This window comes from Miniopterus natalensis, chromosome X (genome assembly GCF_054644295.1).
Source record: "Miniopterus natalensis isolate mMinNat1 chromosome X, mMinNat1.hap1, whole genome shotgun sequence".
NCBI lineage: Eukaryota > Metazoa > Chordata > Mammalia > Chiroptera > Miniopteridae > Miniopterus > Miniopterus natalensis.
Window position 1 is genome coordinate 84,488,247 of NC_142103.1, and position 16,388 is coordinate 84,504,634.

At 34.6% G+C, this 16,388-nt stretch overlaps 1 protein-coding gene across 1 annotated transcript in view; it reads right to left on the bottom strand.

Moving 5' to 3' along the window:
- The window catches only part of CFAP47 (cilia and flagella associated protein 47), a 354,566-nt gene that overhangs the window by 150,599 nt on the left and 187,579 nt on the right, over positions 1 to 16,388 (bottom strand). Inside the window, exons 39-41 of the mRNA XM_016216827.2 lie at positions 13,150 to 13,300; positions 11,082 to 11,170; positions 2,286 to 2,372 (exon numbers count right to left, since the gene is read on the bottom strand). Coding sequence (XP_016072313.2) covers positions 2,286 to 2,372; positions 11,082 to 11,170; positions 13,150 to 13,300 — 327 coding nt within the window. The remainder of the gene's footprint in view (positions 1 to 2,285; positions 2,373 to 11,081; positions 11,171 to 13,149; positions 13,301 to 16,388) is intronic.

The following is a 16,388-nucleotide window of genomic DNA, read 5'->3' on the forward strand; positions in this document are numbered from 1 at the left end:
CCAAAGTTTCCTCTCCTTCCACAATTAAATTATAAATGCTTCCATACTTGTTCATCACACTTTGTTTTTTATTTGAGAAACATAACAAACAGAAAATGTTTTTCCCTGCAGCTTGAGAGTGGATGGCTTCAATAATTTTCGAATTTGGGATGTAATCAAATCCATTCCAGACTATTATATGAAGGAAAATCATGTTAAAATTTGGAATACAGAATTCCTATATTGCATTCCAAACTGTGAAAGTAGACTCAGTTTTGCTGTTCATTGAACTGACCCAACTTTGAGTTACTGGTGCTTACAGATGCCTATAGCAATGTTTTGAGATCTGACTGTAGTTTAATATGTAATACTATAAATTACTTGCAATTAATGTGAAGAAATTATTTCAAGGCAATTCAGGCAAAATCTGTTATCACAAAACAGCTTCTAAGCAATAAGGGACTGAAAAGATTAAAATCTAGGAGAAATGTTTACTGAAGTTTTTTTTAGCAATACTTTAGCATTTCATACTACAAAAAAAAATTAACATAAAATGCTTACAATACTCTATTTTTATGATATCTATAAATATGTTATCTTACAGCTTAATGTATTAATTCATATTTTACTGTTCACAACAGCAAAATGTGAAAGAAATACTCTGAATGCCTTAGTTAAGCATCAAATCAGCATTCAATAAAACAAATGCAATAAGGCAAAAATGAAATTTCCTTTAACAATTTTCTTACAGAAAAACTAATGAAGAAATGAAATACTTCATAATAAATTAAATTCTTATAATCTAAAGTTATTGGCTTAAGTACAATTCACTTTTGAAAAATAATCTATATTCATTTTAATCTAAGCAAGATCCACACAATCTCTTTAAAGTTTTCTGATGATTTTAACATTGGGAATTCCTATGGTATCAACATGGCCAAATCCTTGCCTCCTGGGACATTTATGCATCTAAAAGCATGACAGTGATGCCCTCAAACATTACACAGAGGCAAAGATACAAGCATTTCATTAATAGACATCTGCTTTCTTTTCTTTCGGTGTGACTTTCATTAATCTTGGCAACATTGTTTTTATTCTACTTTATTTTAAATAATTATTCTATAAAGTTGACCCTTGAACAACATGGGGGTTAGGGGTGCCAACCCCACCCTGTGCAGATGAAAATCCACATGTAACTTTTGACTCCCGCGAAACAACTACTAGAGCCTATTGACCAGAAGAAGCCTTACCAATAACATAAAAAATTAACACACATTCTGTGTGTTATATGTGTTATATACTATATTCTTACAATAAAGTAAGCTATAGAAAAGAAAATGTAATTTAAAAAGTCATAAGGAAGACAAAATACACTTACAGTATTTATTTTTAAAAATCTGTATAAGTGGACCTACACAGTTCAAATCCGGCTATTGAAGGGTCAACTATAGTTTAACAGATGAGAGATATAAAGCAATCTAACTTTAAAAAATTCTGCTTCTCTATTCAAAAGTCAAGGTTTCTTTCTAAACTAAATAGAGACCTCACAAAACAATAAGGTAAACGTAATAAGCTTAAATACAGTCAATCCTCATTATCCATGAATTCTATTATTTAATTCATCTCTTTGCTAAAATTGATTTGTATTCGTGGTGCTTTAACAGTTGTTTGCAGGCATGTGCAGAGTGGCAAAAAGTTCCAGTCACTGGTCACACAAGTTCCCAGCTGAGGTCAAACAAGGTGCCACTGGGCCTTTTTGCATCAGTTCTCATACACAGATGACCAGAGGATGGAGACCATAGGGGGCAGTACAGAAGTGCAAGAAGCTCCAGCCCTGGAGCCAAGTGGACAGGGTCCGACACCCTTCTTTGGCACCTGTTAGTGGCACAGCCTCAGGCAAGTCATTTAACACTTCTGAACCTCATTTTTTTGTGTGTAAAGAAATTGGAATCTATCAGGACGAGCTCTTTTTATAATTTATGATTATAATCTATGTGATGATATATATTTCTCCTAGGAGTAATGGTTCAGTATTCACTAATTGAATGTTTGCGGCAATTTTATAGAGCATAACTACCATGATTAATGAGAATCCACTGTACTTAATCACATGCATATTTATTCAATTTTCATGCACATAAACCTGTACCACATAAAAGAATAAGTAAGAATATAAATTATATATAAAATATAAATTAAATATTTCAAAAAAATGAAAAATGTTATGAGATTATATAATAAGTTTACTTAAATTTCTCAAAATTTTTCCTCAGATAATTATTAGCATAAAATGTATAGATATTTACCCTTGGTTTCTGTAATTAATGAATTGTCCAGATGCATTTAATTGCGATGTCAAGGAGATAAATGTTGAGGATTCCACCAAAATGGCACTAAAATAAATAAATAAAAGAATTATTTTGGATTCTACTATAACAAAATTCAGATGACCACAAAATATTCTTCCTTTATTTTTTCCATCATTCATAAAATATAATTAAGATCATAATAAATTACAGTTTAAAAAGTTCACGAGTTCTCATTCTACAACTCAAAACGTATGTGTTAGAAAGAATGGGGAAATCTGGAATGGAAATAAGTAAAAAATAATATTCTTTTATTGAAAGGCAACACTGAATTCTCATAGCTAGGAAACTTAGACTATAAATGACTATCCAAATTATATTCCAAAACCAAAGAGGAAATCACACATTGGCCTTCATGCATTGTTAGAGCTGTATACATTTAATAATTTCTAATTCTATTTCCAAAAACTAGAAATGTTTCTTTTGGGAGTAAGCACATGAAGGAACAGACCGAGATTGGAGATCTTCAAAGAAGTCCCACCCCTGAGTATGGTTACTGTTTAACCTGGCTTGCAGCTGGAAAAACTCAATTTACTCAGTGTTGTCTTTATTTGACCCAGCTCAAAGGAAAACATATATCCCCAGAATGTTTGTTGAAAACAATCAGTAGCACTTGTATCTGAGGCTGCTACACCAGTTGGAACAAATATGAGCCAGCCCAAACACAAAAGAAAGATCTGGGGAACAAGATGCCCGTATGCAGGGTTGCAGTAGCTGCTAGATCCCCCAAATATGTCAAAGATCTTCAACTCCACCTATGAGAGACAATGATGTCTCACTAAATAAAGAATATCAATAAAGAGAAATTATACAAAATAATCAATTAAAAATTCGGTATTTAAAAAGTAAATTATCTGAAATGAAAAATCACTAGAGGGCCTCAAAAACAGGTTTGAGGTGGTAAAAGAACCAGTGCACTTGAAAATGGGTAGAGTAAAATGATTAATTCTAAAGAACAGAAAAACATCAAATAGAGAACATAAAAAAGAGATTGAAATTAATAATAGAATAAAATGCAAATTCTGGAGTAGGAAACTATAAAAAAATATATGAAAAAAATCACTAGAGAGGTTCCACAGTGGATTTGAACTGGCAGGGGGGAAAAAATTAACAAACATGAAGATTGATAGAGATTATGTAATCTGAAGAGAGAAAAAAAATAAAGAAAAAGCAACAGAGTCTCAAATATATATGGTACAGCATTAAACTCACCACCATATGGGTAACGGAATTATCAGAAGGAAAGCAAGAAGAGAAAGGGGAAAAAAGCAGTTTGAAAAACAAGGTGGGTAAACAAAGCTGGGACCATTACACTCCCTGATTTCAAACTGTGTTACAAAGCTAAAATAATTTAAAGAGTATGGTATGGGCATAAAGGCAGACACACAGATCAATGGAACAGAGTAGAGAGCCCAGAAATAAACCCACGTGTATAAGGGCAATTAATTTAAGACAAAGAAGCCAAGAACATACAATGGGGAAAGGTGTCTCTGAAGTAAATGGTGTGGGAAATGAAAACTGAACAACCACATACAAAACAATAAAACATGACCACTATCTTACACCATACACAAAAATTAACTCAAAATGGATGAAATACTCGAATGTAAGACCTGAAACCATAAAACTTTAAGAAAACATAGACGGTAAGCTCCTTGACATAGTTCTGGGCAAAGATTTTTTTAATCTGACGCCCAAAGCAGAAACAACAAAAGCAAAAACAAACAAGTGGGACTACATTAAATTAAAAAGCTTCCACACAACAAAATGAAAAAGCAGCCTCCAGAATGGGAGAAAATATTTGTAATCATATATCTAATAAGGGACTAATATCCAAAATATTAAAAGAACTCATACAACTCAATAGCAATGTATATGGGCAGAAGATCTGATAAACATTTTTCCAAAGAAGGTATACAGATGGCCAGGGATACATCACTAATCATCAGGAAAATGCAAATCAAAATCACAATGGAATATCACCTCGCAGTTGTTAGAATGGCTCTCATAAAAAAATCAAGGAATGACAAGTGCCGATGAGGATGTAGAGAAAAGGGAACCCTCATACATTGTTGGTGGGATTGCAAAATGGTGCAGCTATTACAAAAAGCAGTATGAAGACTCCTCAAAAAGTTAAAAATAGAGCTGCCATAGGACCTAGCAATACCACTTCAGGGTATTTACCCAAAGAAAACAAAAACACTGATTCCAAAAGATATTTGTACCTCTGTGTTCATTGCAGCATTATTTACAGTGGTCCAAATATGGAAACAATCTAGGTGTCTGTAGATAGATGAAATAAGTCAGACAGAGAAAGACAAATACTTTATTAATTCACTTATATGTGGAAGCTAAAAAAACAAAACAAATGAATAAACAAAACAAAACTGAAACAGACTCTAAAATGTAGAGAGCAAGCTGATGGTTGCCAAAGGGGAGTGGGGGGAGGAAACGGGGGGAAAAAAAAGAATGAAATCTTGCCATTTGTGACAATATGGATGGAACTTGAGGGCATTATGCTAAGTGAAATAAGTCAGACACAGAAAGACAAATACTATATGATCTTTCTTATACATGAAATCTAAATAAAACAAAACAAAACAACAGCTCATGGATACAGAGAACAAGTTGGTGGTTGTCAAAGATGGGGGGTGGATGGGTGGGAGAAATGGGTGAAGGGAGTCAAAAGATAAAACAATAGAAAAAGAATTAAATATTTATTTTACTTTTCTTATATGAACTGTACCATTGGATAAACAAATAGATGATAGGAAGTTCTCTTTATAAAATATTCAAAGTAATACATTTCATAAATGATAGAAATGGAATATCACCATTTTGCAACCCCAATGAATAATGGATGTTCTCATCGGGCATCAATGGCTGCTAACATTCCTCCCAACCACAGAAGATATTTCCTGATAAAAGATGTATCACTTCCTTTAATCTGTCATTTTAAATAAATCTCCAAAAATGCAGTTCATAAGTCATTAAAAATTAAAATGCTGTATTAGGAAATATTCACTTAATGTAAAATAAAGCAGTCATGGCAGCATAGATGAACAAAACATAGACATGAAGTACATAGAAAAACAAATGGAAATTGGCAGATGTGAATCCAACTATGTCAATAATGACGTAAATGTCAATGCATTAAACAATTTAATCAAAAGGCAGTGATTATAACACAATATTTAAAAACAAATATGCAAAACAAGATCCAATTATATGCTCTCTACAAGAGACACACTTTAAATTCAAAGATACAAATAGACCGAAAGCAAAAAACTTAAAAAATGTATAGTATGCATATACAACCACAAGAAAGCTAAAGTGGCTACACGAATACCAGACATGATAGAATTTTTTTAAAAAGTAACTGTAAATGAAGAGAGACATTTTTAGTGGTAAACACTTCCTAACTCATTTTAAAGATCAGCATTACCCTGATAGCAAAACCAGAAAAAAGATACAAGAAAATAAAATTATAGGCTAATATCCCTGATGAGTATTGATGCAAAAAAATCCTCAACAAAATATAAACAAACCAAATTCAACAGTGTATTAAAAGGATCATATACCAATGTCAAGTGAAATTTATCCCTGGGATGCAAGAATGATTCAACATGTAGAAATCAATAAATATCATACACCACATTAATGCAGTAGATTGAAAGATCAAAATCATATAATCGTTTCCATAGATGCAGAAGAAGCATTGAACAAAATTCAAAATTCTTTCATTATAAAAACTCTCAACAAATTAGGTATAGAAGAAATGTACTTCAACATAACAATACCCACATATGACAAGCCCACAGTTAACATGATACTCAATTATGAAAACTGAAAGTTTTTCCTGGAAAATTAGGAACAAAACAAAGATGCTCACTCTCGTCACTTTTGTACAATATAGTATAGAAATTATGCTCCTAGCCAGAGCAATTATGTAAGAAAAATAAAAGGCATCAAAGTGGGAAAGAAAAAAAGTAAAATTATCTCTGTTTGCTGATGACATGATCTTGGTTATAGAAAACTCTAAATACCTACCCCAAAAAGCCCTATTAGAACTAAGAAAACAAATTCAGTAGCGCTTCAGAATACAAAAATCAACACAAAAAATTTACATTCTGTACACCACCAACAAACTGAAAAAGGAATTAAGAAAACAACTGCATTTACAGCAGTATCAAAAAGAATAAAATAGTAAGGAATAAACAGAATCAAGAAAGTAAGACTTGTAAACCAAACACTGCAATACACGGATGTTAGAAATTTTAAAAGACATACAGAAAATGAGAAGGCATTCTGTGTTCATTACACATATAGAAAAAACAATCCTAAAATTGACATTAAACCACAAAAGACCCAGAACAGCCAAAGTGATCTTGAGAAAGAAGAACAAAGATGAAGGCATTACCTGTCCTGATTTCAAAATATATTGCAAAACTACAGTAATTAAAACAGTGTGGTACTGGTATAAAAACAGCCACATAGAACATGAAGAATAGAAACTCCAGAAATAAACTGTCACGTAATCCTCAACAAGGGAGCCGAGAATACACAATAGAAAAGGATAGCCCCTTAAATGAGCGATGTTGGGAAAACAGGTTAAGTCCATGCAAAAGAATGAAATCAGACTCTTATGTTACACATACACAAAAATCAACTCAAAATGAACTGAAGATTTACATTGTATACGTGAAGTTGTAAATCTCCTAGAAGTAAACATATAGAAAAAGATTCTTGACATCGATCTTAGGAATACCTTCTTGAATATGACACCAAAACAACAGGGAACAAAAGCAAAAATAGACAAGTAGGACTACATCAGATTAAAAAGCTTCTGGCCCGGCCAGGCGTGGCTTAGTGGTTGAACATCAACCTAGGATCCAGGAGACTGCGGTTCGATTCCCGGTCAGGGCACATGTCCGGGTTGCAGGCTGGATCCCCAATTGAGGGCATGAAGAAGGTGGCCAATCAATGACGACTCTCTCATCGTTGATGTTTCTATCTCTCTCTCTCCGTCTCCCTCCCTCTCTCTGAAATCAGTAAAGGTATATTAAAAAAAATTTTTAAAAGCTCTGCACAACAAAGAAAACAATCAAGAGAGTGAAAAGGCAACCAATAGAATGGGAGAAGGATTTTTAAACCATTATCTGTTAAGGGGTTAATGTCTAAAATACATAAGAAACTCCTATAGTTTCATAATTAAAAACAAAACAAAACAAATAATCCAATTAAAAATGGAAAGAGAACTTGGATATTTCTCCAAAGAAGACATACAGATTACCAACAGATATATAAAAAGGTATTACTCTACATCCCTAATCATCAAAGAAATGCAAATCAAAACCATAATTAAATATCACCTCGTACCTGTTAGGATAACTATTATCAAAAGAATAAGAGATAATAAAGGTTGGTGAATATATGAAGAAAGGAGAACACCGGTATGCTGTTGGTAGGAATGCAAATTGGTACACCCATTATGGAAAAGAGCATGGAGGTTCCTCAGAAACACTGCCCTAAGACACAGCAATCTGACTTCTGGGTTATTTATCCAAAGGAATTGAAACCAGGATCTCAATGAGATATCTTCATTCTCAAGTTCACTACAGCATTATTCACAATAGCCAAGATATGCAAACAATCCAAACAATCCAAATGTCCATTAACAGGTGAATGCATAAAGGAAATGTGGTGGTGTGTGCGCATCATACATCCTTAGGAAAGAAGAAAACCCTGCAGCACCTGACAACGTGGACGAACCTTGGGGACTAAACGAAGCCAGTCTCAAAAGGACAAATACTGTCTGATTCCACTTATATGAGGAATCTAAAATAGTCAAGCTCATAAAGCAGAAAATAGAAGGGTAGTTAACAGGGGAGGGGAGGAGGGTGAAATGGGGACTTGTACAAAGTTCGTTATGCAAGATAAGTAAGTGCCGGAGCTATGTCACACGGCATCGTGTCAATCGTTGAAAACAGCACTGCGCACTTAGACATTTGCTAAGAGAGTAAACCTCATGTTAAGCATTCTTACTGCACCCCCCACCCCACCCCCACAAACCCACAAAGAAACTTTTGGAAGTGATGGGTATATGTTTATTACCTTGATTGTGATGATAGTATCACAGTTATATGCATATGGCCACACTCATATTGAATACATTAAGCAAGTGCAGGCTTTTTGTATATCAATTAGACCTCAATAAAGATAAAGAAAAATAGAGAATATCAAGAAAACCAGAAGAAGGTTCTTTGAAAAGATAGATTATATTGACAAACCTTTATTTAGACTCATTAAAAATAAAGGAGAGAAGAATCGAATTACTAAAATAAAGGGAAAAAGCAGGGCCATCACTACTGACTTTTCAGGAAAAAAACGGATTACAAAGGAATACTATGAAAATTTTTGTGCCAATGAATTAATTAATTTAGAGTAAATGCACAAATTCCTAAAATGGCACAAACTACCAAAACTGATTCAAGAAGAAATAGGAAATTTGATTAGGACCATAACAAGTAAAGAGATGGAATTGGTAATGAAATAAACTTCCCACAAAGCAAAGCTCAGGCCCAGATCACTTCAGCTGTAAATTCTACCAAATGTTAAAAGAATACCAATCCTTCATAAACTCTTCCAAAAATAGAAAGAGAGGACCATTTCCCAAATCATTCCCCAAGACAAATATTAATGATACAAAAAACAGGTAAAGACATCACAAGAAAAGGGAATTACACTATTAAATCCTTTGATTATAAATGCAAGATACCAACAAACCTAACCTCACAACATGTTTTTAAAAAAAAAAAAAAAGCATTACAAGGGATGTTACATTCTGGAAAAGAATTTGGGAACCATTGATCTAGTAGATAGAGGCATGGGAGATAATCCTGTCTCTGCTAAATCTAGACTGGGTTAACTTTTTTGTTACAAGTAATGTTAAATTTTGATTTAAAAAATGATGAAATCTGGTCACTGTGCTACATATAATTTTCGGGAAAACGTGGAAATTTTTATTTTATTTTAAAATACACTTAATATGAGATTATTAATAAGAACGAAATCTTGATCATTTTGAAAGTGTAATATTTTAAATTATGTCATTTTATTGTTATAGTGTTTATAACAGAAAGTCTCTATATGAATTAATTGTCATTAAATTTCCTTCTTACCTATTTTATTATTTAAAAAATTTTTAAGTAATATATGCCTACTATAAAATATTGATTTCACAAATGTTATGACTGGTTTTTAAATTCTGAGTTTTAAAATTTTGCTTAAGTTTAAGACCCACATTCATACAAGAGGAGTCAAATTACCCCAATTAAGAATTTTGTTCTCTAACAAACCATGCACCTTGCACAAGAAGTAACAATTTTAATGTGATCTGAGATAAACCATAAAGTAACAATAAAATATTATGATTTTTTTGAGAAACATGCAACTATAATATTCTACCAATTCCTGGAACTCTGAGATTTTCTTTCAGCTCTACCACTAGAATGCAAGGCTAAATATGTTTGATCTTGATTTCCTCTGAAGAAATGCAGTCAGTCATTTGGTTCATTTAAGGGCACATTCTGATACTGGATTAAAGTAACACTTTCTGAGATTTTTTTGTTCCTTACATTCCGATGTAACACTTTAATATAGTAAATAAAATTCTCCCTCAGTGAACTTGGGAACCATACATTCACCAATAATTGATAAACAAAAGAGATTTTGCTTTGTCAACAATAAATGATACTGTTAGTAAGAAACTTCCAAAAGCCTAGACATACAGTGATTTTTAAAAACTGAAAATTATCAAACATTAAAAGGCATACATACAACTTACGGTCTCAACACAAGTATTGTTATGAGGCTCTGATTTCTAAAGCTGGTGGAAAGAGAGTTTGTAATTTAAGCAGTACATTGTCCATCTACTCCCACAACATGGAAATATATAGCAAGGTATTTTTCCACTGTGAACTTAAATAATAATTAAGTATTCTGTTGTACTTCCATCTCAAATCTATGTTGTTGCTATTGTTGTTAAATCTCAAGATGAACAAATGCACACTTAATGTGCAGTGTTTTTTGGTGTGTGTTTTTTCAGTCTTCACCCGAGGATATTTTTTCCATTGCTTTTTAGAGACAGTGGAAGGGAGATGGGGGGAGAGAGGAAAGAGAGAGAGAGAAACATCGATGTGAGAGAGACGCATCGATTGGTTGCTCCCACACTTGCCCCGACCAGGGCCAGGGATTGAGCCTGGGACCCTTCAGATGGTGGGCCGATGCTCCGACCACTGAGCCAAACCAGCTAGGGCAATGTGCAGTTTTAACCAATAATGATGCCTTAAGTAAAAATGAATTCTCTGTTTGAATAGATATTTCACTTATGGAAATTAACAGGAGAAATAAAATTAGAAATAAAAAGTCTGTTAATTATAAATTTTTAAAACTAAAAGAAGAGTAAATCTCAACAAATAGAAAGCTTATACACAAAATTCATAAACTTTATATGATGAGTCTTAATTTTATACAGATCAAATAACATTTCAAGGAAAATTGATTTACTTTCATTAGTTGTTCTATTTTATCTGATAATGCTTATAAATTTCTAGCAATGTAAATACAAAAAATTTCTCAAAATAGTTCATGTCAAAGAAAATTACATATTTCCATTAAGATTGGATATGGCTAACTGTAATGAATTTACTTCAAAACATCAAAACAATAACTTACCTGAAGTCGCCAGCAGTACGGAAGGGATTTTTAATATCCACAGTGATTTCTTTCCATTTATAACATGGGCTTTTGCATTTTACAACTTTCTAAGGGAAAAAGTAAATAAAGACATATTAAATGGTAAGAACAAAAAAAGGATAACCTGAATTATAAAATAAAAGCTTAGAGTATCTAAAAACTTGCTCATTTAAATATTATGATATTAATTTATATAATTCCCCTTTTCCCAGAAACATTGTACTGCAAAAATCTAAGTAGGAAGACATAAAAACATATTTCATATTTTACTTCATCACTGATCCATAGTACTTTTGCTAACAACTGAACTGTCACAATAGTATCTCCCAAATGGATTTCCTTAAAATATTTTTATTAATGACTGAGCATTTCACATTTGAAAATTAATTAATTATAATATACACCTAATAACATGACATAAAGGATAGGCAGGGGTGAGTGAGTGTGTGTGTGTATGCACACAGCTGTGTGAGTGTATGAATATCTACCTGTGTGTAGGTGTGTGTGAGTGTGGCATGCCTGTGTTTATAATACGGTGGCTATACTGACATATTTTTACTGTAATAAAAGCACAAATATAAAATTTAAAATTCAAATTAACCAATGAATTTCCAAAGAGGAAAAGATTCTAAGAATCCTACATTTCAGACTGATCATGCTCTTATCTTCTTTGATTTCTCCACTGTTACCCACTCTACCTCCTGGTGACAAAGACCGCGAGTAGTCAGATGGAGCCGTAAACAGAGACCACATGAGCTTCAAGTGTCAGCTTTTCTTCCCCAGAGCCATGTTAACAGCAGGCTAAACCCACCCATGTCTCTTAGATACATATGGCAAAGCACTGTTTTGTTTCAGAGAATTTGGTGAAAGGACTGGGAAGCGTAAGAGTTCATTCCTCCAGAGAAGATCTGAAGGTTGTAACACACATCTCGATGTCGATCACATGCCTGCTGCCTGCTCTGGGCGTCACTAGCTAATACGCCGGCCTGCCATGGGAACCGCTTACTGCCCTCCTTACAAAGCTGACCATCACTACAGTCATTCTACTCAATTCCTACTCATGCCACCGCACACCTCAAATTCTTTATACTCCATACGGAAATCTGGCCACATACAAACTTACAGTGGTACCTCGGTTTCCAAACGTCTCCGTGGACGTACATCTCGGGTTACGAATGCTTTAAACACCTAAGGAAATGCTTCGGTTTTCGAACCCGCCTCAGAAGTTCAACATGCCCCGCGGCTCCCGCTGAGGGCAGGATCCTGAGGCCCAGCTGTCGGCTGCGGATCCCCCGGTTTTCGAACATTTCAGAACTCGAACGGGCTCCCAGAACGGATCGCATTCAAAAACCCAGGTACCACTGTACTTCCTTGCCATATGTCCGCGGTAGAACAATATATTTAGCCAAAATACTGACTACAAAAAGTCAATCATAGCAATGTCACAGCATTTTATAAAAATTTTTCAAGTCCTTCTCCCTCATTTTTTGAGATAAAACAGAACTCTGGAACATCATCACCTCTCAATAAATGCCAGCCTTAGCATTATCTTTATAACAGCTTTGATCCACAGGACACTCAAGATAAATTGAAGAATGTTCCAACTGGAGAAGAGAAACATTTTCTTTGCTGTGTAAATCACCAACCCTTAACTCAAATAAAAGCAGACACAGGCCCAGGGGCTGCTTTCACTTAAATCACAAGTCTCCATGGCAGAGGATATGAAAGTTGCTATGAGTACAGTGAATGCCTCCGTGAATAGCACAAATGTACAGTTATCCTAAAAATCTGACCTTAAAATAACACTCAACACAAATCCTTTCAAATTCTTTTGTGAAACTAGAGACTTATTTCCACTGAAAGAGTATCATAGTAAGAATATCAGAGGCACAGAGGCCAAAATTTGTGCAAATGTAACTACACACACACAGGATCTCAAGGAATAAGAGCTGCCAGGAGGTAAAACTCGGAAGAACAGCTATGCTTGGGATACTCCACAGCCTGAGAAGAGAAGCAAAGACATACAAAAGCGGTAAAATTTACCTACCATGGGTTTAAATTTGCGGACTTCACCCTTAAGAGCAAAAATCATTGTGGTGCCTTTCACTCCATTCTTAGGTATTGAAATTAATACCAATGAAGCTTCAGCAGGATAGAGGAAGCGACTGGTGAATTTCAGAGTGATATGGACTTCATCTCTATTTAATAAAAGATTAAAAAAATGTTATTGAAAAAAGACAATTAACAACCATCTCTTCAGTGTAGACCATGTGCCCTGTGCCTACACTCTGCAATATACTCACTTCTACAATAAAATTCAAGATTATTACAGATCTCAGGAAGCCTCCAATCTAGTTATTGTCATCAGTTAAAACATCTTGACCCATCTGTGTGTCCTCTTTGGAGAAGTATCTATTCAGGTCCTCTGCCCATTTTTTCATCAGATTATTTGGGGGGTTTTGTTGTTGAGTTGTATGAGTGCCTTATATATTTTGATATAAACCCCTTATCCACAGACATATGAAGAGATGCTCAACATCACTAAGCATCAGGGAAATGCAAATTAAAACCACAATGAGATATCACTTGTCAGAATGGCTGCCATCAATAAATTAACAAATAACAAGTGCTAATGAGGATGTAGAGAAAAGGGAACCCTTGTTTACCGTTGGTGGGATTTCAAACTGGTGCAGCCACTATGAAAAACAGTATGGAGGTTCCTCACAAAATTAAAAATAGAACTACCACATGACCCAGAAATTACACTTCTGTGTATTTAACTGAAGAAATCCAAAACACTAATTAAAGAAGATATATGTCCTTCTATGTTCGTTGCAGCATTATGTACAATAGCCAAGATATAAAAGCAATCTAAGTGTCCCATTGATAGACTAATGGATAAAAAGGAGTTGCGATAAAAAAAAGGATGAAATATTAGTATTTGAGACAACATGGATGGATCTAGAGGATATTATGCTAAGTGAAATAAGCCAAAGAGCTCGGCCGGGTGTGGCTCAGCGGTTGAGCGTTGACCTAGGATCCAGGCGATTGCGGTTCAATTCCCGGTCAGGGCAGATGCCTGGGTTGTGGGCTCGATCCCCAGCAGGGGGCGTGCAGGAGGCAGCCGATCAATGGCTCATCATTGATGTTTCTATCTCTCTCTCTCCCTCTCCCTTCCTCTTTCTGTAATCAATAAAGATATATATATATATTTTAAAAAGTCAGAGAAAGACAAATGCCATATAGTTTCACTTACTTCTGGAATCTAAAATAAACAAACAAACAAAAAACACACACCCAGGAACAATCTCATAGATACAGAGAACAAATTGATGGTCAACAGATAGGAGGGGGATTGGAGGACTGGGTGAAAAGGTGAAAGAAATTAAGTACAAATTGCCAGTTACAAAAACAGTCACAGGGATATAAAGTACAACACAGGGAATAGACTCAATAATATTGTAATAAGTATGTGTGGTGTCAGATGGGTACTAGACTTATTGGGGTGATTACTTTGTAAGTTATATAAATGTCTAACTACTATGTTGTATCCCTGAAACTAACAACATTGTATGTTAACTACAATTGGAAAATTAATTAATTAAAAAAGAAAACATCTTGATCCAGTCCATTAAATCTAAAGTTAACTTCCAAACGTATGTATAATCTACCATATATTGGATTTTCTAACAGGCAGCCAAAGAAAATCATATATTTTTGTGTGCGAATTTCATAGGGCATTCTGTGCTGTTTAGGCAAATTTTTAATCCTATCACTGGTTTATGGTCACATGGAGAAAAAAATGAGAAAGACTAAGAATTCAAAAAATACTTAAAACTGTGGTTGAAAAAATTCAAATCTCAAATGAAACTAATGGTATATAAATAACATGACTTTTATTTGCAAGATATACATAATTAAAAGGAGTAAAGAAAACACTTCCATAGCCTTTCATCCTCAACTTCCTAGTCTAAAACATAGTAAAAAGGTAAACAGTCTATGGCTTAAAGACTTCACTTCACTCTCTGCACAGAAATGACCAATCCATGGCATCCTGGCAACCCTACATGACAACACCAGGCCACGTATGTAAGGCTTAACTGAAGTGGATGTTAAGTCTTGGCAGAAAATTCTATGATCTTCCTGTAACATAACAGCATGGAGGCTCATGAAGTGCTGCCACAAGAACATTTCTCACTTGCCTCCCGATCTTCCCTGAGAGGCTATCACCAGAAAATGTCTGATGAGGTCTCAGACTTGCTACCTAGCCCCCTTCAGGGTAGAGTTACAGGTCATAAAAGTACTTAGTTGCAGCATGAAACTGTCAGCAACAGGATGTCTTACTGGACACAGTGCTGTCATCTGGCCCCTTTTGTTTTGGTGTTGCACTACACAAGGGACGGGGGGATCTAGCTCCTCTGATTACTTTTTTTAAAAATATGTTTTTATTGATTTCAGAGAGGGGAAAGGAGAAAGAGAGATAGAAACATCAATAATGAGAGAGAGTCATTGATCGGCTGCCTCCTGCACGCCCCCTACTGGGAATGGAGCCCACAACCTAAGCGTGTGCCCTGACAGGGAATCGAACCAATGACCTCCTGGTTCATCGCTCAACCACTGAGCCATGCCGGCTGTGCTCCTCTGATTACATTTGCTTTCACTGTTTATGTAAATAAAGAACTAAGTAAAAAAATGATGTTCATTGTTTCTTTACTGGCTGAATCTTTCAGCCTTGCCTTGCCTTGACACAACTGTGGGTGATAAATCTGGGACAAATTTTACCTTTGCTTTTGCTCTGGCTTTTAACATATTTAGCATTATATATCATATCACAATTATTCTTTGTACAAACTATTACTTATCACCTTCCCTTAGGATACACACATTTGAGAATGGAGATGGGAATAGATTCTCTGGGCATCAAACTATGGCTTAATTTCCTTAGAATCATTGAGGAATTACTGATGAATGGGTTAGTTTAAGGAGCAACAGAGTAGATTGAATGGGGAACTTTCAAATCAATAGAAATATTCTCAAAATTGCTTTTTAGGGAAAAGTACAGCCACATCTAGTAAGAGTGGGAATGGTTTTTATCCAGATATGACATCATTGATATTCTCAATTTGTGCAAAATCAAATCTTCTTGGCTACTATGAAAAGATCCTGGACTTGAACTTAATTGAGAACAAAGAATATTTGACCTTGCAATCTTTTTCTGGGTATAATAGGCTCAAACTCTGTGCTAGGTGCCTTTGAGTGATTTAGGATTTTTCTAGATATTCTAAA